Genomic DNA, 27635 nt, shown 5'->3' with positions numbered 1-27635 from the left:
TCTTGCAAACCTGAACAACCCGAACCTGAATTGATTCGACCTGGACCCGGCCCGATTGACATGTTTGCTAGGTCTAGTTAATAGGCACTACAACCGTAAACCCGTCAAACGGGTAAAGCAGGGAAAGTTATAGGTGGTCTTAGAGATGACAAAATCAACCCGGCCCAATTGACTCAACCCGAAAAGTTCACCTGCTACTCGAAATTGACTCGCACTACAGCACCGGGACGTGATCCGAAACTTGAACCAACCTGACAGGACCCGACCCGAGCTTTGTTGACCAGTAATTGGTCTGACCCGAAATGACTCGGTCCAAAATCACCCAACTAGGAAATGGCCCGGTAAAACATAACTATGATTGACCTCATAAAGACTTAAAATGACTAATTTGAATGAATCACTTAATATTATTTACGTTAAAGGAAAGAATCGATCATTAATCCGAAAATGACCCGCTCCGAAATTACCAGCCCGCTTGACCCGACCAACATACTCGAAACCCGAAATAACCCCGCCCGATCAAAACAAACCTGTTAAGACTTAGACCCGACCCGACTGACCCGATTGTTAGGTCGAGGTAGTGTGGCCATTTTGGGCTTGGATATAATATGCGGCGGATATGTTAATACAGGTTTGAAGGAGTTGGATTGTACGAGTGTTTTTGGTCGGATTAAGGTTAGAAATGGTTCAAATTAACGCACTTTTACAAATGTTAATTTTCTTTATTTTAATTACAAACATATTGCTATTTTCAATTTGTATTATTATCTTGTTTAATTGGGAGTATATGGTATTAGTGAGAATAATACTTTTTTCTCTAATATATTTAATATCGCAACGCTATACAAAGTATTTGATTGATGCGTTGTCACACACTCACACATACATGACAGCCTCATAGGTAGTAACAATAATTAATCATGTGATAAAACTATACTTAAAAAAACTGTAGCATATTTCTATAATGTAAAAACTTAATAATAATAATAATAGAAAGGGCTTAATTGCAAAATATTACCTATTATAGTCAAGATTTTTTAAAATACCACATATTATACTTATTTTTTCAAATTGTTACCTACAAAGCTACCATTTTCCCAAGTTGCTACCTAAAACCTGAATTTAGGACTTAATTAACCATTATTAGGTAACTTTCATGATTTACCCCCTTTTTAAATTGATTTCTAAATAATTTACTCATAATACTCTTATTATTGATTCTTTCTTTTTCATCCTTTTCATCCACCCACCACCACCCTCAACATCCACCACCCTCAACAATCCATCACTATTATTAGTTACCACCTTCACACCCACCACTATTTATCTCACTCACTTCTGCGATTGCCACAGAGAAATCGCTCACCACCATAACTCTAACCACAACTATCATTCCCGCCTGCCTTCCACTACAAAACCTAGCTTCTTAACTCGCTCGTTGTCACACCTATAGGAACCGTACTCCTTAGATCTAGGGTTTTCCATTGGTAAGGACTAAGTACGGTGATGGTGGTGGTGGGGTAATAAAGGTGAGACTTAGGTGGCGTTGTGGTTGTAGATACGGTTTAGGGTGTGGTTGTATTAGATCGAGACGGTGCTATATTGTGCATGGTTAGGCTATGGTGACGCTGTAATACTACGGTTTTATGAGTCTCTGGGTACTCTATCGAGTGGGCCTTACTCTGTCGAGTAAGGGTGTGCTGCGTTTTAAAATAGTTTCTGACCTGTTGGGTACTCGATCGAGTAACCTTGATACTCGATCGAGTAGGGGGCACTCGATCAAGTATCTCAGCTACTCGATCGAGTAGCCGGTTTACGGGGGGATGATTTGCCGGGTTTTGTTAATAATGCGATTTAGTATATAATTACTTCCGTCACTTTCTTTAAACACTTTTATAAACCTAATCACTTTCAAAGAGAAAACAAACTACGTTCTTCGCATCAATCGCATTGTTGGCAAATCCCGGAGCTTGGAAGGTTGGAATTCGTGTTTCTTTATACCTTTGTAATCCTTGTGTCGAGGGTAAGATCTACGTATCATTTTTATAGTATTTCGTTAAAGTTAGTTAAACCCTAATATTGGGATTTGGGGGTTTTGTTGTGTTTCATGATTGGTAGTGATTATATGTTTGTATGTTAGGAGGAGGATTCGTAGAAGAAGCCTTTTGATATCAAGCTGTTGAGACCGTCTGACTGTGTTGCTTTCCAGGTAGGGTTTCCCTACTCAGTATTAGTCCCATAGTGTGTTGTTGGTGTTTGTGATTGTTGAATATTATCATACTCGTATTGTGACGATTGCTGGATTTGGTTGCTGATAGTAGTTGTGATTGTTTGTATCTGTCTGTGTTCTTCGGGGCGCGTCCCTGGCTGAGTGGAGTCACTTGCGGGAGTGGCTTCACGCTCATTATTCGCCTTCTGTGGAACCCGCCACAGAAGGGATGTGCACATTAAAGAATTTGGGTTTATCGCTCGATAGAGATGAGCGGGGATTTGGTGGGTACGGCTGCGGTCCCCCACTGGCGGCGTGGAGTGACCTGTTGCGATGGGCACTCTGGCAGGGCTACACACTTTAGTGTGTAGTCAGGATTGTGGAGTTGGGATTGGAGTTCGGAGTATATCTGTGATGATTGAGCTGTTTGTTTACTGTGTTGTTGGTTTATATAAATTGTGTGATTAGTACTGACCCCGTTTATTGTTTTAAAAACTGTGGTGATCCATTCGGGGATGGTGAGTAGTTGTTGAGCAGGTATGAGTCGAGTTACATGGGATAGCTGGGATGATACCACCGTCTGATGATAGAGTCTTCCGCTGTAGCATGATTAGTTTATCAAACATTTCTTTTAGTTGTTGGTTTTGAGAACATGTAACTGTATTTTGATATTTGGTTTTGGATTGTAACCTTTCACTAAAGTTATACTATTTAAACGTTGTTTCGTTATTGTCTTATGATTATCATTGCCTCGGGCAATCGAGATGGTAGCATCTTTATACCTGAGTGGTCCGGTAAGGCACTTGGAGTATGGGGGTGTTACAAAATGGTATCAGAGCGACGATCCTAAAACCTGTAACCAATGAATCTAATGAATATAGGGAGTCAATTAAAATGAACCCGGGGTAAAGGTTGTAGGAGCTAATGCAAAGACTTGGGAGACGTCCTAAAGTCGCGAACTCGCCCTACAATTTTGTACCGGTCACATGGGGGGTATATGTCAAGTCGTATGTGATGTTTGCTAGTTTGTATGTGGATGTGACGATATATGTTGTGAATTGTTGGATGTTGGGAGTAGAAGATTGAAATTGTGAAGGAAAGGTTGGTAAAGTATATAAAATGTTGTTTGAATAAGAGGCATGTTGGATGTTTATTATATGACATTTGATAACATGAAAAAGTTATTTTGTTGATCATATGAAGAGTTATGTGGAATTGCATGCTTAGCTATATTATAATGTTGAGTTTATAAAGTTGTATAGTATGTTGGGATATGTGAGATAACATACGGGTAGTATATACGAGTCAGTATGACTCGATCGAGTAGGGGGTACTCGATCGAGTAGGTGAGGTACTCGGTCGAGTGGGTCTGACTCGATCGAGTGGGTATTTGACGTTTTTACAACCAGAATTGTGTTTTTGGGCACTCGATCGAGTCCATAGGGCACTCGATCGAGTAGGGGGTCACTCGACCGAGTAGCTGTGCTACTCGGTCGAGTATGTTAGAGATCAAAAGGTCTGTTTTGGGTCTGATGTCGGGGCACTCGATCGAGTATAGTGGGCACTCGATCGAGTAGCCTCTACTCGATCGAGTAGGTTTAGGCACTCGATCGAGTGTGTTCTGGGCAGTCTGCTTTCGTGTTTTGAGGTTTTAGTGCGTATGTTTATATCTACCCTTTCATTCTTATATAGTTTCAAGATGCCGCCCAAGAGAAACGCCTTGTATGCGAGAGCTGAGAGCATGAACATCGACGATGTAGTTAAGATGTTGGAGCACCAAGATGCTCTTACAGAGGCCCTAAAGAGAGTGGGAAAGGATTAGGAGTTTGACCACTCCAAGATCAGCCTTTATATAGCGAGGTTTAACCCAAAAGAGTACAAGGGGACCGGGGAGCCTAATCTTCTCGACAACTGGCATCGTGAGATGGAGAACATACTAGACTTGTTACACTGTCCTGATGAGATGAGAGTGGAACAAGCTGCGTTCTACTTGAGGGAAGCAGCTGGTGAGTGGTGGGATAAGGTGAAGGTGAGTGCTAGGGAGATGTACACGAAACAGGGCTTACCTGCTATACCTTGGGAAGAGTTTCGGAGATCTATGAGGAAGGAGTTTGTACCTGAGCATGTGAGGAGTAAGCTGATGGAGGAGTTTGATGGGTTTAGGATGACATCTGACATGTCAGTGGCTGAGTACTACAAGCAGTTTAATGAGAAGTCTAGGTATGCTGAGGACATGGGTTTGAGTGAGGAGAACCTAGCGCTGAGGTTTGAGAGAGGGTTGACCCCTAAGATCATGGATAAGTTACCCGTGGGAGTCCTTACTGATGTTAAGGAAGCTTATGAGAGGGTTGGGAGAGCTGAGAGGTTGGTGGAGATGGCTCAGGAGAGAGCAGTTGAGAAAAGAAAGGCTGAGAGTGAAGGTGGTGGCCAATCTAGCCATAAGAAAGGCAACCACAATCAGGCTAGAGCGTTTTCTTCTGGGTCAGGGTTCAGTGTTGGGGCTTCCTTTGGGCGTGGCCGTGTAAGTGGTAGTGGTAGTTGGGGGATGACCTGCTATGGCTGTGGCGGTGTAGGCCACAAGAGACATGAGTGTACGAGTCTACCTGGAGCTTTTCAGAGATCGGCTCAGGGGAGCTATTCTCAGGGGCCGGCACAGAGTTATGCGAGCAATAGACCATCTGCGTCATGGTCTAACCGGGGAAGTCAGAGTTATCAGGGTGGAGGTAACCGCAATGGCGGTAATTCCTATCAGAAACCTGCTACGAACAACAACAACAACAATCAGGGGTCGGGTGCTAAGCCGACCACATCGGCCAAGATCTTGTTCGGGAGAGGTGGACGAAGACCGGTGGAAAGTCGTTCATGATGGACAAGAATGCAGCTGAGGATGATGCACATGTTATCACTGGTACTTTTCTTGTTAACGGTATTCATACCTTTGTTTTATTTGATTCGGGGGCGTCTCAGTCGTTTGTATCTTCGAGTCATGTTAAACGGCTGGGTTTGAGGGTATATGAGTCTGTAAGTGAGAAAGTTTTTATACCTTCGGGTGAGTCTGTATCTTGTGGGAGGTTGTATAGAGATGTACCTATGATAGTTGGGCAAGTTGATCTACCTGTAGACTTGCTAGAGTTTCCTTTTGACGGTTTTGAGATGATAGTCGGGATGGATTGGTTGGGAAAGTATAAAGCTAAGATAGACTGTCATCAAAAGAAAGTGTCTTTGAGAGGTCCTAAGGGTGTTACTGTGTCTTATCATGGGTTTGTGGTCAAACCCAAAGTCAAGTTGATTGCAGCTGTTACCTTGAAGTCCTATCTGAGGAAGGGATGCCCTTTGATCTTGTGCCATGTGAGAGATGACCAGATAGAGAGTCCGATAGTTGATCAGATACCAGTGGTGGGAGAGTTTGCAGATGTTTTTCCAGAGGAGATTCCGGGATTGCCACCGAAGAGGGAGATAGATTTCACGGTTGAGTTGAAACCGGGGACGGGGCCAATCTCTAAGGCACCGTACCGGATGGGTCCTAAGGAGATGGAGGAGCTCATGAAGCAGTTAGATGATCTGATAGAGAAGGGATACATTAGACCTAGTGTATCGCCGTGGGGAGCACCAGTTCTTTTTGTGAAGAAGAAAGATGGGAGTTTGAGGTTGTGCATAGACTACGAGAGAGTGCGAACCGAGTGACAAGTGAAGAACAAGTATCCTTTGCCAAGGATAGATGACCTGTTTGATCGGTTGAGTGGTGCATCAGTCTTTTCCAAGATTGATTTGAGGTCGGGGTACCATCAGGTGAAGATTAGAGAGGTGGATATAACAAAGACAGCTTTCACGTCGAGGTATGGCCATTATGAGTATGTGGTGATGCCGTTTGGGTTATCTAATGCACCGGCTGTGTTTATGGATTTGATGAACATAATCTTCAGACAGTTTTTGGACAAGTTTGTAGTGGTGTTTATCGATGACATCTTAGTCTACTACAAGACTAAGGAGGAGCATCTGAGGATTGTGTTGCAGAGTTTGAGGGAGCATGAGTTATATGCTAAGCTGTCCAAGTGTGAGTTCTGGTTAGAGAAAGTTGCTTTTCTGGGGCATGTGATCTCTAAGGATGGGGTAGCTGTGGATCCCGCAAAGATTGAGGCAGTGACAAAGTGGGAAGGACTAAAGAATGTTGCTGAGATCAGGAGTTTCTTGGGTTTAGCTGGATACTACAGACGGTTCGTGAAAGATTTCTCCAAGATTGCTAGACCTATGACAGCGTTGATGCGGAAAGAGAAAAGGTTTCGTTGGGATGAGAGTTGTGAGACGGCGTTCCAAACATTAAAGGAGCGTTTGACCACAGCTCCTATCTTAGCATTACCTGAAGGGATTGAGAACTTTGAGGTTTATACAGTTGCCTCAAAGAACGGGTTGGGATGTGTGTTGATGCAGAACGGTAAGGTGATTGCTTATGCTTCTAGGCAATTGAAGCCGTATGAGGAGAACTATCCTACACATGATCTGGAGTTGGGTGCAGTGGTGTTTTCTCTCAAGATATTGAGACATTACCTTTATGGGGCGACCTTTAAGGTATTTTCGGATCACAAGAGTCTCAAGTACATCTTCACTCAAAAGGAGTTGAACATGAGACAGAGGAGGTGGATGGAGCTGATTGGCGATTATGACATGGATATTATCTACCATGAAGGGAAAGCCAATGTTGTTGCAGATGCTTTGAGTAGGAAGTGTGTACATTCTTCGTGTACAGCTCTATCTTTGATGAGGTTGAGAGATGAGGTGGGGAGGTTTGGGATACATAGGATGCAGAGAGGGGATGTCATGGGAGATTTGACAGTGCAGCCTGATCTTTATGATGATATTCGAGGAAAACAGGCGTTGGATCCTAAGATGGTTGAGTGGAGAGCTGGAGTAGAGAAAGGGACGGTGTCTCGATTCTCTATTCATACAGATGGTAGTTTGAGGTTTGATGGTAGGTGGTGTGTCCCTAATGATGAGGAGCTGAAAAAGACAATCATGACAGAGGCACATTGTACACCGTATTCAGTACATCCAGGTGGTGACAAGCTGTACAAGGATTTAAAGAACACATTTTGGTGGCCTGGGATGAAGAAAGAGACAGCTCAATTTGTGGCCCGTTGTTTGACATGCCAGAGAGTTAAAGGGGAACAGCGACGACCACAAGGTAAGATTCAGTCTTTAGAGGTACCTGAGTGGAAGTGGGAATCCATTTCTATAGATTTTATCGTGGGTTTGTCAAAGAGTCAACAGGGTAACAACATGATATGGGTAATAGTGGATCGACTGACCAAGTCAGCTCACTTTGTGCCAATGAAAGATACATGGACTAAAGCACAATTAGTTATGGCTTATCGGAAGAATGTGCTTAAGTTACATGGAGTTCCTAAGGACATAGTATCTGACAGAGATGCGAGATTTATCTCAAGGTTTTGGAAAGAGTTGCGGGAATCTTTGGTAACAACTTTGAAGATGAGTACAGCGTTTCATCCTGCGACAGACGGTCAGACTGAGAGAACGATCAAGACTCTTGAGGATATGCTGCGAGCTTGTGTGATGGACTTTGGTGGTAGCTGGGAACAGAGGTTGGATTTGATAGAGTTTTCTTACAACAACAGCTATCACACTAGTATTGGTATGGCACCGTTCGAGGCCTTATATGGGAGGAGATGTAGGAGTCCGATTTGTTGGGACGACAGTGCTGAGGCAGTGGTTCTAGGACCAGAGATGGTGCATGAGATGGTTGAGCAGATTAATTAAGATGATCAGAGAACGGATGAGAGCAGCTCAGGATAGGCAAAAGAGTTATGCAGACCTACATCGCCGGGATATAGAGTTTCAGGTTGGGGACAAGGTTCTTCTGAAAGTGTCTCCTATGCGTGGGGTTATGAGATTTGGGAAGAAAGACAAGATGAGTCAGAAGTTCATCGGGCCTTATGAGATCTTAGAGCGGGTTGGAGAGGTTGCATATCTTCTGGCTTTACCAGCTGCGTTAGAGAGAGTGCATAATGTGTTTCATGTATCTCAGTTGCGGAAGTATGTGAGTGACCCGTTACATGTGTTAGAGGCAGAGAGCTTAGAGCTAGATGAGTCTTTGTCATATCTTGAGGTGCCTAAGCAGATTTTTGACCGGAAGGTTAGGAAGACTAGGAGTGGTGAAACAGTTTTGCTTAAGATCCTTTGGTCTAACCACGAGTCTGATGAAGCTACATGGGAGGCAGAGGAGGCCATGAGAGAGCGTTACCCTTTCCTTTTTGATCAGGTATGTATGGTTACGGGGACGTAACCTTGTTTCTTTTAGGGGGGTAGGAGATGATCGCGAAGAGTTTTTAAGAGCTTTTTATACCTTTTTATGTTGTGTCGGTATGTTTGTTGCGGTTGAGTTGGGCTTAGTTTGGGTTAGTAACATGTTTTATGTTGAGTTTTGTTTTGGTTGTTGAGTCGGGAGTGTTGTAGGGTGTGTCTTTGTTTTGTTGTGGTTTGAACTTCGGGGACGAAGTTCTTTTTAAGGAGGGAAGACTGTAATACTACGGTTTTATGAGTCTCTGGGTACTCTATCGAGTAAGGGTGTGTTGCGTTTTAAAATATTTTCTGACCTGTTGGGTACTCGATCGAGTAACCTTGATACTCGATCGAGTAGGGGGCACTCGATCGAGTATCTCAGCTACTCGATCGAGTAGCCGGTTTACGGGGGGATGATTTGTCGGGTTTTGTTAATAATGCGATTTGGTATATAATTACTTCCGTCACTTTCTTTAAACACTTTTATAAACCTAATCACTTTTAAAGAGAAAACAAACTACGTTCTTCGCATCAATCGCATTGTTGGCAAATCCCGGAGCTTGGAAGGTCGGAATTCGTGTTTCTTTATACCTTTGTAATCCTTGTGTCGAGAGTAAGATCTACGTATCGTTTTTATAGTATTTCGTTAAAGTTAGTTAAACCCTAATATTGGGATTTAGGGGTTTTGTTGTGTTTCGTGATTGGTAGTGATTATATGTTTGTATGTTAGGAGGAGGATTCGTAGAAGAAGCCTTTTGATATCAAGTTGTTGAGACCGTCTGACTGTGTTGCTTTCCAGGTAGGGTTTCCCTACTCAGTATTAGTCCCATAGTGTGTTGTTGGTGTTTGTGATTGTTGAATATTATCATACTCGTATTGTGACGATTGCTGGATTTGGTTGCTGATAGTAGTTGTGATTGTTTGTATCTGTCTGTGTTCTTCGGGGCGCGTCCCTAGCTGAGTGGAGTCACTTGCGGGAGTGGCTTCACGCCCATTATTCGCCTTCTGTGGAACCCGCCACAGAAGGGATGTGCACATTAAAGAATTTGGGTTTATCGCTCGATGGAGATGAGCGGGGATTTGGTGGGTACGGCTGCGGTCCCCCACTGGCGACGTGGAGTGATCTGTTGCGATGGGCACTCTGGCAGGGCTACACACTTTAGTGTGTAGTCAGGATTGTGGAGTTGGGATTGGAGTTCGGAGTATATCTGTGATGATTGAGCTGTTTGTTTACTGTGTTGTTGGTTTATATAAATTGTGTGATTAGTACTGACCTCGTTTATTGTTTTAAAAACTGTGGTGATCCATTCGGGGATGGTGAGCAGTTGTTGAGCAGGTATGAGTCGAGTTACATGGGATAGCTGGGATGATACCGCCGTCTGATGATAGAGTCTTCCGCTGTAGCATGATTAGTTTATCAAACATTTCTTTTAGTTGTTGGTTTTGAGAACATGTAACCGTATTTTGATATTTAGTTTTGGATTGTAACCTTTCACTAAAGTTATACTATTTAAACGTTGTTTCGTTATTGTCTTATGATTATCATTGCCTCGGGCAACCGAGATGGTAGCATCTTTATACCTGAGTGGTCCTGGCAAGGCACTTGGAGTATGGGGGTGTTACAGACGCGATGGTGGACGTGGTGGTGGTTGATTCTTGATTTCTTGTGGCGCTAGAAATGGTGCGGATGTGTTAAGGGAGTGTTTAAAGACAGGCAAAATGTGTATAACATATTAATATCTGAGTTTTTGATCGTTTGACCTCAATTAAGATCTAATTTAGGTATAAGATAATAATTTGGGAAGATTAGTAACTTTGTAGTAGTAATTTGATCAAATATGTATAATATGTACTATTTTGAATTTTTTTAACTATGATAAATAGTATTTTGCCATTTTTAATTTCCTAATAAAGATATACACTCATATACCATAAAATAAAATTCAACAAGGTTAATGTTTGATGACATCAGTGACATAGAGACGTGGCATGCAGAGGCCAAGTTAGGGTTATGTCGTCCGCTTCAACTAACGTGGGGTGTTATATGCTGGGTTAGCGATTATGACGTTTCGTTCTTCAAGTGGAGGTGATTGTAACACCCCACGTTAGTTGAAGAGGACCATTAATAAATTTAAATGACTATTGTTTAAAAACATTGAGAATATTACTCATATTAACAAAATGCACTTTTTTTTTTTCTGATTATCCATGCAAAAGATAGTGCATAATAGTCATTTGTCAGGAAACATACTTGTCTTTTTTAACACATATACAATTCTATCTATGGTCACCAGTTATAGATTTGTTCTAAATAATAATCTGAAAATCTCAGATCAATTTATCAAGTACGGAGTATGACTAAATTTGATTTTTATTTATTACCTCTTTTGCGTATCTTATAAACATTTTCTTATTTAATGTCGATTTATCGTTATTAATATTTTGATAGCATATCCATGCGGATTAATTTTAAATTTTTAAATAGCTTAGGCTAATAAATTAACCAAACCATATGATATAAATTCTAACTCACATGCAAGTTATAACCCACCGATGATATTTATGGTTAAAGTGGAAAATTAAAGTTCTTCAAGGTTTTGGTGTATTTTTTTATCAAAAAAAAAAAAGAAAAACACCTTTGGTGTATTGTATTGAGATTTGAAACATCTCATTCAAAGGGATAATTGTGCAAGTGTTATATAGCTCAACCCTCAAATCCCTTCTCTTGGAATTATTTTTAAAAGCGATTTTTTTTAACATATGTTCTAAGACACATGATAAAAAGTCACATTTAAGTTAATATTTATAATTATTAACTAAAATGGTAAGAATTAGTATATTCTATTCTATTTCTAATGATTGAATTTTACATATTTTTTCTTAAATGACATCTTATCGTGTGTCCTTAGAGCACAAATTTAAAACGGTAAAAAAACCCTTTTTTTTCCTAAAAGTTGAAATATAAGTGTGTTAATTGCATCGAGTCGATAATACTAATAGGCAATTGACACATCAAAATTGAGACAAATACCCGGTTCTTGCTTCTAAAACAAGCAAGTCGAAGGATCACAATTCATAATCCACTATATAATCACTAAGACAAACGTCACTCAAATGTCCATAACCTTAAGAAAATATGACGTCTATTATTATCTCTAAGGAGTAAGGATTACATCAAAATGCACCTCACCTCCGAAATGTCCATCCTTTGACAAGCATTGATATGAACCTCACGTCCGAAACCATGTATACCATCAAACCTCGAGTTTGTATACAATGGTGGAATGAAAGGGTTAGCAAGATTTGAAATTGCTTCAAAGATTGCCAGCTAAAATTGCTGCTCATTTGGTGATAGGTTGATACTTGATAGCATTCTAAATTGCGGTCATTAGGAATCGCGCTAACAGAAGGTTCTCACTTGTGACGTCTCACAACCCTTCTTCCACTTACAATCCCACTTATGCCCTGTTCTTTTGGACTTAAAGTCACTTAATATAAGTTTACTTCAGATCCTATAAGTTGATTCGATTCGATTCGATCCTATAAGTTCGATTCGGATTCTATAAGTTGATTCGATTCGAGATCTTATAAGTTGATTCGATCCTATAAGTTGATTCGATTCGAGATCCTATAAGTTGATTCGAGATCCTTATACCTCACTTAATTTAAGTTGATTCGAATCCTATAAGTTCGATTCGATTCGAGATCATATAAGTTCAGTTCAGATCCTATAAGTTCAATTCAATTCAGATCCTATAAGTTCAGTTCAGTTCAGATCCAATAAGTTCAGTTCAGATCCTATAAGTTAAGTTAAATTCAGTTCAGATCCTATAAGTTCAGATCAGATAAGTTTCAGTCCAAAAGAACAAGGCCTTACTCTCCTACTTGCAGCTTATGATGAAAAGTGTATCACAAATGAGAATTTGTGATACGCTAAAATACCTCATTTGTGATAAGCTAAAATACATTATGCGACAGTTTTGCAACATCCATCATACTGTGTATTGTAAGACCATTGTACTCGGTATGACGGTATCCCTTGTGTATCGCAATATCCTTCTTAATGCATGAATGATGACCATTTATTGTAAAGAGTCTTACACAAAATTGATGCTATATCAACGCCCGCTTTTCAACAAAAACTTGTATGGAAATCGTATCAATGGTCGACAACTGTGAAAAAGTGTCTCGCCTTATATGCCCGCTTTTCTATTTCAATACATGGATGTCCATTTGGCATAGCCACTATTGGACTAGTGGGGTCTCCACAAATTTTGTTAATGACGTTTTAATTTTCGACCATTTGCACATTTCTTAACCTTATGACCATGTAACAAAAAGAAATATACGAGTAAGTCTCCCTTGTGACGGATAGATCAATCACAAATCAATGACGGGCCAAATAATACCAAATTTAAAAAAGACAAACCCAAGGAGTGGGAAATTGCTTGTCTTTATCTACCCATGTGGGTTTTATTTGACCCGTCACAAGCTTGTGACGGATAATGTCCGTCACAAATGAGAATTTGTGACGAAGAAATTGGACAAGAAAGAACTGTAATCCTTCGCATCTATTAAGACTTTATGATATAGTCTATAAAGTCTGCTGTGAAAAATAATCGAAAAAAGCGAAACGAATTGAATGTAGAATAGGCAAATTGCAATGAAACAAGTAAGATACTAAAATGTAAACAAAGCACTCTCCAGATTACAAGTCTTTATGGAATTTAGAAGTGTATCTTACAAGTGACACCAAATAGAAAGACTAATTGCACCAACATACAACATACAGATAACATAACTAATTAAAGGGTAACACAACAAGATTCATAATAAAAAAAAAAAGACATAAATAACTCGAGAAATACATAAAAACCAATCTGCATTGAGCATTGTCTGAATTTTCAAACACTTTCTTCAAACGTTTCCTCGATAAACCCATCTACAACGATCAGGAAAAACACGCCACCCAAAAACCTAAAACCATTGAGACATGGAGCACTAAATTTAATGTGCATAACAACACAAAAGAACGCAATGACCCAAATAGTAGTTTTAGTCGATAATCCATACCACAGAACAACAGAAGGCTTTACCATAATCAACGCAAAAGAACTGTGCAACAATCCGGCAAATAAATTGACAACAGCACGAGCATATGCATTACGATAATAACTGCAAAACAAAGAAAAACAGATTCTGTAAGCCTCATGTATGATCCAGCCTTACTTTTACAGCCACATCAAATCTAGGAACACAGATAATATAACAAAAGTTCTATATGTTATTATCCATTACAACAACAAAATAGGGCCAAAATCACAAATAGTTCGGGGTCGGCTAACATGAACCATCATGTGAAATCGTCAATATGTAAGCCTCAAATGTAGTCCAGCCTAACTATTAGGCCGCCACAGCAAATATAGGAACAAAGTTATATAACATCAGCTCTATATATTAATATCCATGACAACAAAATACGGCCACGGTTTGAGGTCAGCTAACATGAATCATTATATGAAATGTCAATACTATAACATCGGAGCCTAAGGGGGTGTTTGGTTGGGGAATAAAGGAAAGGGAAAGGAATTCATATCCCTCCATTCCCTTTGCAGGTGTTTGTTTTACCTTGTTTTCCTTTCCCTAATGCCCTTCCATTCCTTCCCATTACACCAATTCCCTCTATCTTCATTCCCTCCACACCCCAAGAGTATGGGATTCCCTTTCCCCACCTCTCACTAGTGTACCACCATGAACACTCTCATGCACCACCACCGCCACTGCCCTAGCCGCCAGTTCGCCGGCACCATCGACATCGTCAGAGCCCGTGCCACTCCACCACCACTGCTCCACCCTAGTCAACCCTCCCCCACACCTTCGAAATCCCAAACACGCCCCCACGACCACCATCCAAAACACCACCAAGGAAGTCCCACAAACCGGAAAATGAAAATAACAAAATATTGCAGCACAGAAAAGTAGAGATCCAACTATCATCCAGGATGAATGAAACATAACTATCTCAAACATTAATGAAATTTAAACATAACAAATCCGGCAACAGCAATTCAAGGCAGTATCGGCCACACTCACAGAAAAATGACCAATGCCTGAAATCAATGACCGATTTTGATTTTAAAATCATCTCGCGACAGATTTAAAACCAAGCAGTGTCGTGTGGGGTTGGCAGCCTCGCCAGCGGCCGTGTCGCTGCCGGACGACCTCAAGCGCATCATCAGTGGTGACGATGGTGGTGGTTTGTGTTAGTTGTTGGTGGTGGCCCTGGTGGGTGGTGAGTAATGGATTGTGATGATTATTGTATTCTGTTTATTTTTTTGTATGATTCCCTTACATTTTCATACCAAACAAGAATGAAAATCGTTTCCTTTCCTTTCATTTGCCTTTGTTTCCGTTTCCGATTCCCTTTCCCTCTTCCGAACCAAACGCCCCCTAAATCCCAAGATAGTTTGGAGTCAGCTAAAAATGAATCATATCTTTTGAAACAGGTGTAGAAACAGATGAATCGCCAATCTTTGGTAAAATAATGAAAATAAAAAAGGAAGACACAACAGATAGTAATTATACAATTAAAGCCCAAGAAAATAATAGAAATGAAGGGAAAAAGGGTGGATAATATGTCAACAACAATAATTAAAGACGCCACAACTCAGAAAAACTTAACGAGACAGTGTACAAACTTCAAAGGCAAAATGCAAAAATCAGAGACACAGAAACTTAGTAAAAGCGCACGTTAGTAATTCTAAAATTTGTTTACCTAAGACGCGTCAAGTCAGAGAAGACCCAGTGTGGTCCAGCCCACAGGCAGGAGAACACAAAGGGCATCAGAAGCGGAGCCCTGTGGTGAGGAGAAATAAGAGTTCTTCAAACCAAGCACGAACGATTCTTCAATTTGAAGATAAAAACTTCTTATTTGAACAGGGAAGATGCCATATGTACTTCACTGGCGGAAATTCATCTCCGAGTATCTGAAAAGCCAAAACAACGACAAGCTCAGTTAAAAATTAACATCGTACAACCTCAACCCAAATTGTCTCCATTTGAATGTTGGGAGGGTAACTAATAACTTTGACCATTAATTCTCCATATATAGGTAGCAATTCAATGTAAAATTTCTCATTTTTGACTTATCAGAATAATCAGAAGAACTAGTAACATATTGTCATTTATTAAAGTTGTAACAATACATTGTGAGAAAACATGGTTCAAAGTCAAAATTGTTTTGACCACTAAAGTCATAAGAGAGAATATAAATGCAATGGAGGCAATGTTGCCAAGATCGGTATCCTACTTTGGATTGAAGAAGGGTGGTAGGATCGGATGGCAGGATCGAATCGTAGGATCGCAAGATCCTACAAATTGCTTGGATAAACAAGTTTATGTAAACAATTTGGTATAATTTGTGATGTATAATGTTAAAAGTTTATTTAATGACATAAAAGTCTTAATAATCATAACAGTATATTACATATACCTTTAATTTAGAGTTGTGAGTATAGAAGAAAAACCAACTCACAAATTTGTAACACAAATAAGCATTTTACGATCCTACCATCGATCCTACATGATCCTGTACGATCCTATGCGATCCTATACCGATCCTACCACCAAAACGATCCTACGACGATTTGAATCGTTTTCCACTTTTTGGATCGTACGATCCTACGATCCGGATCGCGATTTTAACAACAATGAGTGGAGGGACTAGGGAGTATATGGAGACAGCTTTATAAAAGAGGCAAGAGGGTCCAACACACCTGCGAGGCTTATTTTGTCTATGACTGAGCTCATCATTTGCAACCTCTGTGGAGCAAGCAAGAATAAGATCACGATATAGAAACTCGTACAAAAAACAGCTACCAGACCAGCTGATACCAAAACAATTGTACACTTACCAGATGTATGTTGGAACTTCATTTCGTCACCGGGTATAGCCATGATGTTGTCTTTGCTGCAAAAGTGAGAATACAATATTAAACTCTAAGCCACGGGAAACTATCATAGTATATTAATTAAAAAAAAAAATCAACGTTTTAAATCCAAGCAAATACAGAACTGCAACTATTAAACCAACCACAAAGCACCTAACCAGATAGGGAGTAGGGACTAGGAGATATGTCAGAGCATAAGCATTTATAACCAACTAAAGAGTTTGATAAGTGCTAAGTACTTTTCTCTCTTATTTTACAGCATCAATACAGGATATGGCTATACTAGGTAATTACGTCCAATAATGAATAGCGAGCATGAACTTCAAAAGCAGTTTTCCTAGAACTTTTTTTATTGTAGATGGCTTCAACCCTAAAAACAATTCATGATTGATCTGCGGAGTTGGGCAGGCAATGTTTACTGAGATTGTACAGCACAATGGCCTGTTATCAGAAACCCTATGGTGCGGACTTGGCAAGCAATAATAGGTTGTTAGCGAGTTCAAATTCAAGGATCTATAAATCTGTCAATGTGGACAGGAAGTTGGAGTAAGAAGATGCTTATATGTCTCAGAACTCAGAAGCATACATCTCACTTTTGACAGTATGGAGAGCATTAGAGAACTAGCCTTTTGTTAACAATGCAAGGGGAGTCAGAAACAAATTAAAACATATGGTGACACTGCTAGTTTTAATCCCCAATTTCAGAAAAAGGACAAAGTTTAGCAAAAAGTGTCATACCTAGGAGCAGGCAAGGCAGATGTTTGGCCTGTAGGCCGAGGATGATAATTACCATCAATGGCAAGATAAGGTGGGCAGTATGTTGCCCCCAAAGCACCTGCAGCACTCGCTAGCATTGGTAGCCTGAAAACAAAATATATCCACATTGTAAATCCGACTTCACCACTTACCTGAGAGGCTGAGACAACTGAATCAAAAATGAGATCCATGCAATTTCAATACTATCACGCATGACAATGAATCTAAGATTAAATTTACTTTCAGAAATTTCTATGAATAAAGAAAGAATTATTTTTGATTCATCTTAAACAATGCATGTATAGACAATATACTACAAGAAACTAAGCTACTTTTACTTTGCCATTAACCACACATGAACCCGAAAACAGCAGGAACCCCACCAGTCAAGTATGAACAGGAAATCTGTCAGGAATAATACTCGTATACTTTAATATACATACCATGTCATTTCAGAATTTCCAAGACCATTTGGCGGCACATATCCAGGAAACGCCATTCCAACAGAAGCCATTCTATCAGGATGCTGGCCCCCGAATTGCATAACTGAACAAAAAAAATGAGTTATGTACAGAACAGCAGCTCAGGAAACAAAATTATTACGCTAACCAGCTACTTTATGCCTCCCAGGCTCTTTCTCTTTCTTTTTGTTTTTCAGCTTATTGTTTGGCAACTTCAGTTCCCTCACAGGCCAGGGGAAAGAATAACTAGATTTCACTGCCACAGTTGCCTAATTTGATATGAATAGGCAACACGTGATTCACGATACGCACTTAATAGAATCCCATATATAGATTTAAGTAAGCCCCAAAACACAATATGCGAATCAGTTTGATATTCTTTTGAAGGTTGAGCAAATCAGATAACCCATGATTCCACTGCAGTTCTTTCTGCACATTTTTTGTGTACATTTGGAAATCTCCATTCACAGATCCTTCCAAGTTTAGACTTTAAACTAAAAATACTATGTCACATCTGACGTCTTTGAGGTTTGTCAGTAGGCAGAATCAATGATACTTTCTGCTCTCACTAGGTAGATAAAGTCTCACTTCGAAGAATTTTACTAAATCTCAAACCTCTAATTTTACACAGAACTTCATATACCTCCTTTAGAATCTATCGTGATGATTTTGAATGGAAACACAAATGAAATGATTTTTGTAGTACAGGAAAACATTAATAATAATAATACCTGGGAAGAAGGCTGGTATATTAGAGTCGCCGTGACCGGCACCTACATTTCCATCAGGCCCCATGACTTGCGCACCACTATACACGACTGAACCTCTACCAGTTCCCTGAACAGCTCCTTTCCCTTCTACAGCCACAAAAGTATTAGAATAAACAAACACGAGGGATCTCACCCTTTCCAGGCACAAATTTAGTTTTCAACAAACCTGCTTTTGGAGGAGAAGAACTTTGAGAAGTAACAAGAGGCCGCTGGACTAGCTTTTGGCCAGGAGTCTGCAAGGGAGATTGGCCTTGAGTTTGAACAGGGGTTAGTTTGTTAGCTTCACTTGCTTGAGGAGAAAGTCTGTTTACTTGGTTATTTGTTTGACGTGGCTGAAAAACAGCACTTTTTGAGGGTGCCACAACCCTTCCTTGTCCTCTGTGGTGAGATGACTGATTAGAATCCATTTGAGAAGAGGAAGAATAACGCAAATCCATATTCTTAGGTGTCTTAGAGCTGGCAGGAGCAGAATCGTCAATGTGCAATCTATCAAAACCCTTAGAATTGACAACACTCTTCCCTCTAGACAATGGATTAGAGACAGGCGTCGGAAAATTAGGATCCGCAGAAGGACGGATGTTCCTGTTATAATTTCCACTGTGCATCTCCTTTTTCTGGGTCGAAGCAACGTCCGTGGTGGAAGCACCCGATGGATAAAAAGGAGGTGACTCAGAGCTTAAGTTAGAACCCACTTTCTTAGCAGGAGCCACTTCATACTCCACATTTGAACTCCCTGTTGACGTAACCATTCTCCCAGAACCAGTACGCGAACTTTTATCAAACGATCTCGCTGACCTAATGAAAAAGAAAGGCTTGTAAATTCAAGGATAAGAAAGAGAGATTACAAAGACAGCTACCGAAGAAGAAAATTCAAGTGGCCCTCACTGTTGATATTGTGGTGGCCGCGTTGTTTCACCGTTATTCTTCATCACGGGTTGATATTTTCTTGGACCCCTACCTCTCACATCCTTTGGTGCAGCATTCTGATAACTATTCTCACTAAATTGTTTCACCCGGTTTCCTCGACCATTACCACTACTGGCACCCCTTGCTTTCCCACGACCTCGATAGGGTCCTTTAAAAGATCTCTTCCCCTGATAACAATGACAAACTAATGATTAACAAATGCACATTTTACCACACATAAAAGATATATAGTTATTAGTAACATGAGGAATTGAATAAACATCCATCAAAGATAATAGTACAATACCTCCTCATAACGACGATCTTGCACATGTAACTCCTCAAATTTGTCATGGCCCCATTTCCTCTCATCTTTTGATTCCCACAGTTTTTTTCCACCAAAGGTTCGCCTAGAAAGAAGATTTAAAAAAAAAAAACAGTATTAAACTTGATAAAAGAGAGTCAAAAGCTATATGGACGAGAGCACGTACAAAGAAAGCCTATACATACATTGCCACCAGAAATTCAAATACTAAACCGTCAATGAGATAAAAAAAAAATCTAAATTTTGAATAACAAGGCCTTAACCAAGCAAAGATTAAGTAAACATCAAGGAAGTAGAATTCAGGTGAGATTTTGAAACAAGTCATATTCTGGCAATGAAATCCCTCTCAAAGTGGACAAGCAAAGCAAATCTCTCCTATCTTTACTTAGCCAAGGGTAGACAAAATATATTTTCTGACTAGCGTGGGATTAAAGTTCCCTCTCAAGATGCTCTAAATTATGTGAGCTACCAACTGCTTGATTCATAGCTTACAACTTCAGTATCCCACTGCAAAGTAATTTCACCTAATAACCCTCACTTCTAATGAAGGGAAACTTTACATAGCTCTAGGTCTCTGTCCTCTAGTATTAAAAAAACTAGAACAGATTCAGGCTACTAGATTTCATCACACTATGAGCATAGGAGATAGAAAACTAGAATCAAGATCAACACCTAAACATGCCTCAGTCATAATCCATTATAAATATTCGGTGAAACATGAATACAACTGTCTTACTATTGCTCACATTTTCCCAAATAAATTTTAAGGTATACAAGTGAAATTCAAGCATCAAGGGTTACTCTAATAGCTTAAAAGCTAACCACAAATTATAAGGTCTCCAGAACTGTAGTGTAGAGCATGAGCAAGTCTCCAGAAAAATCTATTTCAACCATTTAACTACAAAGATGACAAAGGATTGTTTAACCCGTGGAACCTACTCAATATACATCAATCTAAAGAATGCTCATTTATTCAACAAAATTAGTGTTTGAACAATGCCAAAAGGATAATAACTTTTACCGTTTTAATACTCCCTCCATCCAACTTTTATTGTCCCCTTTTCCTTAATTTTATCCCATAATTATTGTCCCCTTTCTAAATTTAGGACGGAAAAACTTTAGTTATCCAATATTACCCCTAGAAAACTAACTATCACCATAAAATTAGGGCCTCAACTCTTCTTTCATTTAAGGGGTAAAGTTGGTAATTCACCACTTTTCCTTAAATCCTCCCAAAATAGAAAGGGGGGGCAATAAATATGGGATGGAGGGAGTATTTTTTTTTTTGGGAACCCCTTCTTCACTTGAAGAAGTAATTTGTCTTTTAAAGATTCTGGAATCAAAGTGCATTACCATTTGCCCATTCCTATTACTCAAAAAATATAGTCAGAACATGCAACTCAGTAAAAGCGTGAACCGATATAATATATAGGAGTGGGTAAACTGAGTTTGACCTTCATTCCATCAATACTCTATGCTTAATTGCTCCACATTGCTAGAGGAAGATATGTCAAGGTAAAATCACAGAAGGGGGAATAAAACATTGATTTAAATGAAGCTTTACTCAAGCCTCTCGATCTGCAAGGAAAGATACTAATTAATACACATCTACTCGTTCCTCAGCATTAGGGAAATAGACACATCAGACTACGTGTGTAACAAGGTAGCCTCCAGAGAGAACCCTAATGTTTGTTCCGGAAACCGACTAATTATCGATCTGCCAATATGAAGTAGTCCCGTTTGATACAAAGGGGCCTAGAACGGTAATTTTGATGCCCATGAGTGTCGACTTCAAAGCCAGATAAAGAGTACCACAACTAGCTATCCATTTCACCTGCAGTTGCTCCCAATGTCCAATTATCTCTCACTCCCACAATCTCACAATACACCCTAGCCTCACACAATCCGCACCCTCTCCCAAAGCCACGGACAAATTTTGCTTCAGTCCTCCAAATCAAACCGAACATATATTCCTAAAGAAATCCCATTACACCCAACCTACTGTCAACTCTTCCATATCCAATGGGGAAACTAGAGTAGAAGTTCAGTAAGGCCAAAACATATATCAAAAATTTCAGTGGTTGAATTAGTAACGCAATACAGAAACTCATAAACAAAAACGACAATTTAACTATAAACATCATATTTTTTCATCGCTTAGCGACCCCTTGCTCGGTAACAATCCCTGCACATCATCTCCTGATAGAATCACTAGCACACACAAACAAGCATACACATTGTTTATTTCTCACCATACAACATAACACAAAAATATATGCATTAACCAAAATCAGAAACCACAAACAAACCAATTCTTCAATCAAAACTACCTGTTCCTTCCATCGGCCATATCTCGAAACCGGTCATCATGCATATAAAACGCTCCAGAAGTTGGCACCGCAAACGGCTCAACCACCACCTTCTCCGCCGCCTCATCCCCCGCCGCTTCTGCCTCCACCTCCGCCACTTCTACTTTCTCCTTCTCCTCCTCCTCCTCCTCTTTCACTTTTACTTCCACCTCGCTTACCTCCTTCGCCAAAACCGTCTCCTCCACCATCTTTCCTCCATTAATTTCTCTCTCTTCAACTTCACTATCCTCATCATACTCATCATCATAGTATTCCTCTTCGTACTCGTAATCATCAGCAGCTCCCTGACCGTCGGATTCTCCGCCGGAATCGACGGCTCCAATAGTCCGATGAAGAATATCATCGTTGATTTCTTCGACATCATCGTCATGTTCTTCGTCGTCGCTGGCTTCTCTACGACGCATCTTAAGCGACATCTTAACCTCATCTGGATCACTCTCGTAATCCGTGTTGTCTTCTTCTCCCGCCATCTTCAAATTGATTGAATAATTGAATGAGTGAATGAAACCCTAATTTGTCTGTGTTTTCCAGAAGATACGGTGTATATCCCTAATTTGATTGAAGAAGCAATCAATTTAATCGGTCAATTTAAACACCTAACTTACAGTGTATCACAAGATTTTTGTCTCGGTATCACTAAACGATGTGCATAATATATATACTGAATAATAATAATATTCTAGGTAAACTTCTTCTTTCTTTTTTCATCTATTCACATTACCTTTTCTATTTTCTTATTTAATAAATGAATATTATTATAATATGATGTCCGTATCTTATAGGATAATAGAATATATCTATCTTATGGAAACTCTACCCATTGTATGTGTATATATACCCTTGTAATGAAATAAGAAGATAGTTCTGTCTCTCTTTCTTCTCTCTACCTCTCTCTATTATTCTCTCTTGTCTTTATTTCACAACACGTTATCAGCACGAATGTTAACCAACTGAGCGCAAGGGAATTAATTGTCTTGAGGGGTTCATATCAAATCTAATTATTTTATTTTTGCTAATTAAGGTACGTTTTCGTTATAATCTGTAATTATTTATTGAGATCTGATTAGTCGTACACATATGATGAGTTCATCCCAATTCACGCAATAAAATATTTGTACGAGGTATATTGTATGCATCTCTGTTATTCTATATGCGTAGTAATAATGAATTTAGTATGATATCTTCACAATTCATGCGTAAAATAACATGGTAATTGCATGTAAATCTCCCTTACTGCATTCACACGTTTTAGCCCTCGTTTTATTCTTGATGTTGTTCATACAAGGATGATACTGTTTTATTATTGTAAAGTCTCAATTAATTGCGATGCGTATTTCATTAATAAGGTATGTTCTCGTGTACAATTTATCTTCGCAAATTGAAATTGGGTTATCAAGAGACAAGTATTTTAGTTTCGTTTCTACCTTATTTTTGATAAATGTTATAGCGTGTTTGGTATCTCACCACTACATACGAAGATATTTTTTCATCCATAATTTGACAATTGCATCATTAATTATGAATTATTTCATCTATTCATATATATTGATATGCATGCAGCACGTTTGATTTTTAGATTTATGATCAATTGATCATTAAAACAAGATGCAGCACGTTTGATTTTTAGTGGACGTGTGGTAATTATGTTATGCTTACTTTCCTTTTCGACAAACTTTTCTTTCTTTTAAAATACCCAATTCACAAAGAAAGGTTTATGTGTGGCAGCCGTCATTGTTTAATTAATTGTCTTTTTTTTTGTTTTTTGACAACAATGAACACCTTATATTAAAAGACAAGCAACTACAGAAAGGTTAGCCTGTTGCTAGGCTTACAGACCATAGAGGGTGTAGTACAAACAAAGTACGGATCCGAAAGACAGTCTGCCGTCTGATGAATGGTACGGCAATTTGTTTGCCAGAACGGTGGATAATTTTCGACATGAAATACGAAAGGAAACATGGCTATAATTCTTCTGCTGAGCATACTCCATAGCCCAAATGAGTAGACGTGCGGCTGCAACAAACCACGATCGCGCCCGAATTGTGTTAGAGACTGAGTCATCCAAATCAGAATCCAAAATAGTACCAGTGAAGCACTGTGTTGTCGCAATTTGCTGGATTGCGAGTGAAATGTAAACCACATGATCGCTCCGAGGCTTGCAAATGCCTGCCAGCTTGATAGGAGGAAGACAAACAGCATGCGGTTCAAAAGATGACCTAATTAGACGTAGCTGAGAAGTGGAACTTACCAGATTACAAATGAGATGGTAAATAGCTGCTGGTCGGACCGGATGATTTTGGAAAAGAACTAAATTCCGAGAATTCCATATTGCACGGAGGGTACAAATTTTATACAACTTGGGTTAAAATAATAACTATATACATCAACCTATATCTTTTACACATGTCTTAATTTCATGATGATTGACATTGTTATTTGTCCGAACTTGATTATATCACTTGAATATTGTTAAAATTATGGCTTATATATGAAATTATAATTTATGTATATTATTAAAATCGAAATTCTTTTTGTTGTCAACAAATTTTGAAGGAGGACATATCACATAAAAATTTGTGGCTGGGCTGTTAATTAAAAGATTTATTTTACAAATATGAGAGATATGTCCATATTATGACTTTGGCCTGAAGTTCAAAGTTTGAAAGGTGTGTAATAATTTAACACCGTCTCATCACTACAATATATTAATATTGTATAAGTGTAAGTGGTCAGGAGTCCACATCTATGAGTATATGAACCGGTGTTCAATTCAAAGCGGTCTTGATGATGAAAGGCAAATTTATTTGCGAATTGATTCTTGTTCAACTGAAGTTGAACAGTATAATGAGATATGAAATTTGATCCAATCCTTAAAGTGAATGTGATATCTCATAAAGACTCTGACTGTAGCAGAGATCGAGAATACGGCGTTATGATAAGCCTAATGTTGCGGCCTTAATTGAGCCTAATGATGTGGCCTTATTGAGCCTAATAATGATGTGGCCTTATTGAGCCAAGTAAAAAAGCCTTTATTTAGCTTAATCATGTGGCCTTATTGAGCCAAATTCGTTCATTGAAAGAAATGAAAATATCTCATGAAAGTGAATATTTCATGAAAGGTCATATGAAAATACTCAAAGAGTAATATATTCCCTATTGGAATATTGATGAGTCTTGCTTACATATATGAGACACTTATTGTGTCATATGTCAGATGTCACATCATTTATCTGGCCGGATATAAATTTTTAATGAGATTTACTGATACAAGTATTGCTAAAAGATTAGCATGATGAATATAGTCAACTAAATTATGGCATGTGATAAGTGAAATTATTGAGATATATCCAATTCTTATTAAAGATTGCCGTGTATTTTTGGCAAACTAAGAAAGTTGACATAAAATGATTCAGATGTGACAAATTAAAGCCATCCGGGTTCTTACTATACCCGTTTTTATAAACGTTGAGTTTATCTTCAAAAAAAATGATAAGTGCTGAAATTCTCTCGTGTAGAAATTTTATTAAAGGCAAGACGACACTACACTATGATTGAGTATATATGATGTTGGAGATCTAAACTACTCGATATTGAATAAAGAACTTAAATGTTCGTGTATGGTTTGACACTATATTGTGTGACTTGTAGACTTGTAGTCACATAATGATTTTTCTGAGTAGTTCCCGTGATTAAAAATCACATTTAGATTTTTATATAAAATCGTTGATCTCTTAAACTGGGCATTGTGAATCAGCACATTAAAATCCAACTGCATTATACATTTCTTCCAGAAATATTTTGTTATTGTACAAAGATGCCCATATAAGTTCTCATCGATGATATGAGAAATTGATATCTAAGGTGGTTATGATAAAGATTTAGACTATATATTGGTGATAGTTTTTACCACCTTAGGAGGAGAAAAGTGAATTAAAGCTGGTAAAAACAAATATGATCCCTTACTGAACCAGAAGTTCAGAGCATGTTATACATTAAATTCATTGAGTAGAGGTTTTTGAATTTGATATAACCATATCTTTTACCAGATTAATACAAGTATATAAACTTGAAGTGTATTATAATAAAAGTCAAGATGAATTGACGGTTCCAATGAATGTGAAATAGCAAGTTCAAGCAGTTGGTATAATGTGTAATTGCTATATTTGAAGTGTCCCCGAAGTGACACGATATCTGAAGGATAATAGATGGCTTAAATGAATATAATGGTACCACATATATATTCAAATTCAGATATCATTAAACAGTACTGATATCATCAAGAGATGATGAAATTATATCGATATATTTATGGAACCTACATTTATTTGCGCGCGATATTTTATGGACTCGATAATGGGAGATCTTATATAAGTCCATTTTGATTGTCGACATATAATCAATGATTATAAATGAGCTCATGGATTAGAAGTCCAGTTATTGACCTGAAGTCAATCCAAATTATGAATATTGGAAAAGAAAACTGTACAGTTTGCATTTTGAGTCATCATCATGTGCATATAGAGAGTAAGTTCATCATTGCATATTAGTTTTAATATTTACATTATTATTTTTGCATATTTGTTAGGATATGTCATTTCGAACTTAGTTTCATATCATATGCATGCACATGTTTCATAATATAATTTTGAATGGATAATGTTGGAAAGGAAAAATATATTATGATCTACTCCTTTGAGGATAACTCCCTATAGGAGCCTCTTATATATGATCATCAATTGTTAATGGTTAATCAATTGAGTTATTGAAAACTCTTGATGAAATATATAAACCTCTACAATACGATTGAAAGATATCGTGATTAGTTTCAAAATGGAACATCAAAACTCCTATAGAGTTTATTTGAAAAGTTATTGCCTCAACTTGAAGTTGAGTATATTGGAATTTTAGATTTGAATGAGCTTTTTGCTAAACATGTGAAATTAGTTTATGGTCCAGAAGTACCATAACGATTAGAATAATGTAGTTAAAATCTACAATGAAAAATGTCAATCCATACATATATGGTTTAGCAAAGCAAATCGCTCAAAAGGTATTGGATGAATTATTCAATAATGATCGGATTCATTCTCTTGAAGACAATGAGTTCACGAAGGAAAGCTACACTGTTTTTCCCTTCAACTAGGTTTTGTCCAAATGAGTTTTTTCTAGCAAGGTTTTTAATGAGGTAGCACTATAAGCGCATTATTACGCTATAGTCATGTCATCGTGATTGTTGAGATGACAATTGTTTTAGACATATAATGTTATGTCATTTATTAAGGAGAAAGTATATTACTATTGCGGAAGTATTAATTGAAATGAAGACCCAAAAGTTATTCAGAAATGACCATATCCAGATTATGATATCCGAAGAAATATGATATTGAAGTTAACAAGAATTTCTATTAATTGAAGATGTCAAGTTTATCAATTACGATGAATTATAGTTTAATTCAACGATGGAGAAGTTACATCAAAGCATGGATCATTTCAAGTTATATCAAGTTATGTAATCATCAGGGGGAGTAGACACGCGCTGTACTCTTTTTCCTTATCCATGGTTTTGTCCCACTGGGTTTTCCATGGAAAGGTTTTA

General features: G+C 38.5%; 1 protein-coding gene across 6 annotated transcripts; it reads right to left on the bottom strand.

Annotated features, from left to right (window-relative positions):
* Window positions 1-13161: 13161 nt before the first annotated feature.
* Window positions 13162-22686, bottom strand: LOC141648045 (protein MLN51 homolog). 6 transcript variants are annotated; one of them, XM_074456483.1, is made up of 12 exons: window positions 22001-22686; window positions 19653-19755; window positions 19325-19533; window positions 18606-19234; window positions 18401-18523; window positions 17652-17754; window positions 17191-17313; window positions 16417-16472; window positions 16279-16324; window positions 15279-15489; window positions 13577-13678; window positions 13162-13480 (listed from the first exon to the last, which is right to left on the bottom strand). In XM_074456483.1, the coding sequence occupies exons 1-10, from the start codon at window positions 22507-22509 to the stop codon at window positions 15462-15464; spliced, it is 1929 nt and encodes a 642-aa protein (XP_074312584.1). In that variant the 5' UTR covers window positions 22510-22686; the 3' UTR covers window positions 13162-13480; window positions 13577-13678; window positions 15279-15461. The 6 variants fall into 6 exon arrangements, with proteins under 6 accessions (XP_074312584.1, XP_074312585.1, XP_074312581.1 ...); XM_074456484.1 differs by having other exon boundaries at window positions 13600-13678; window positions 22001-22671; XM_074456480.1 differs by having other exon boundaries at window positions 18401-18526; window positions 22001-22668.
* Window positions 22687-27635: the final 4949 nt, after the last annotated feature.

This window comes from Silene latifolia, chromosome 3 (genome assembly GCF_048544455.1).
Source record: "Silene latifolia isolate original U9 population chromosome 3, ASM4854445v1, whole genome shotgun sequence".
Lineage (NCBI taxonomy): Eukaryota > Viridiplantae > Streptophyta > Magnoliopsida > Caryophyllales > Caryophyllaceae > Silene > Silene latifolia.
Note: the sequence above shows the minus strand (reverse complement) of the source record. Positions and strands in the feature narration are given on the sequence as shown.

Coding starts and splice junctions, on each gene's coding strand:
- LOC141648045 (XM_074456479.1), bottom strand. CDS start 22,509: ATGGCGGGAGAAGAAGACAACACGGATTACGAGAGTGATCCAGATGAG. Junction 18,527..18,605: donor TTCTTCTCCTCCAAAAGCAG/GTTTGTTGAAAA, acceptor TTGTGGCTGTAG/AAGGGAAAGGAGCTGTTCAG. Junction 16,325..16,416: donor GAAGTTCCAACATACATCTG/GTAAGTGTACAA, acceptor CTTGCTCCACAG/AGGTTGCAAATGATGAGCTC.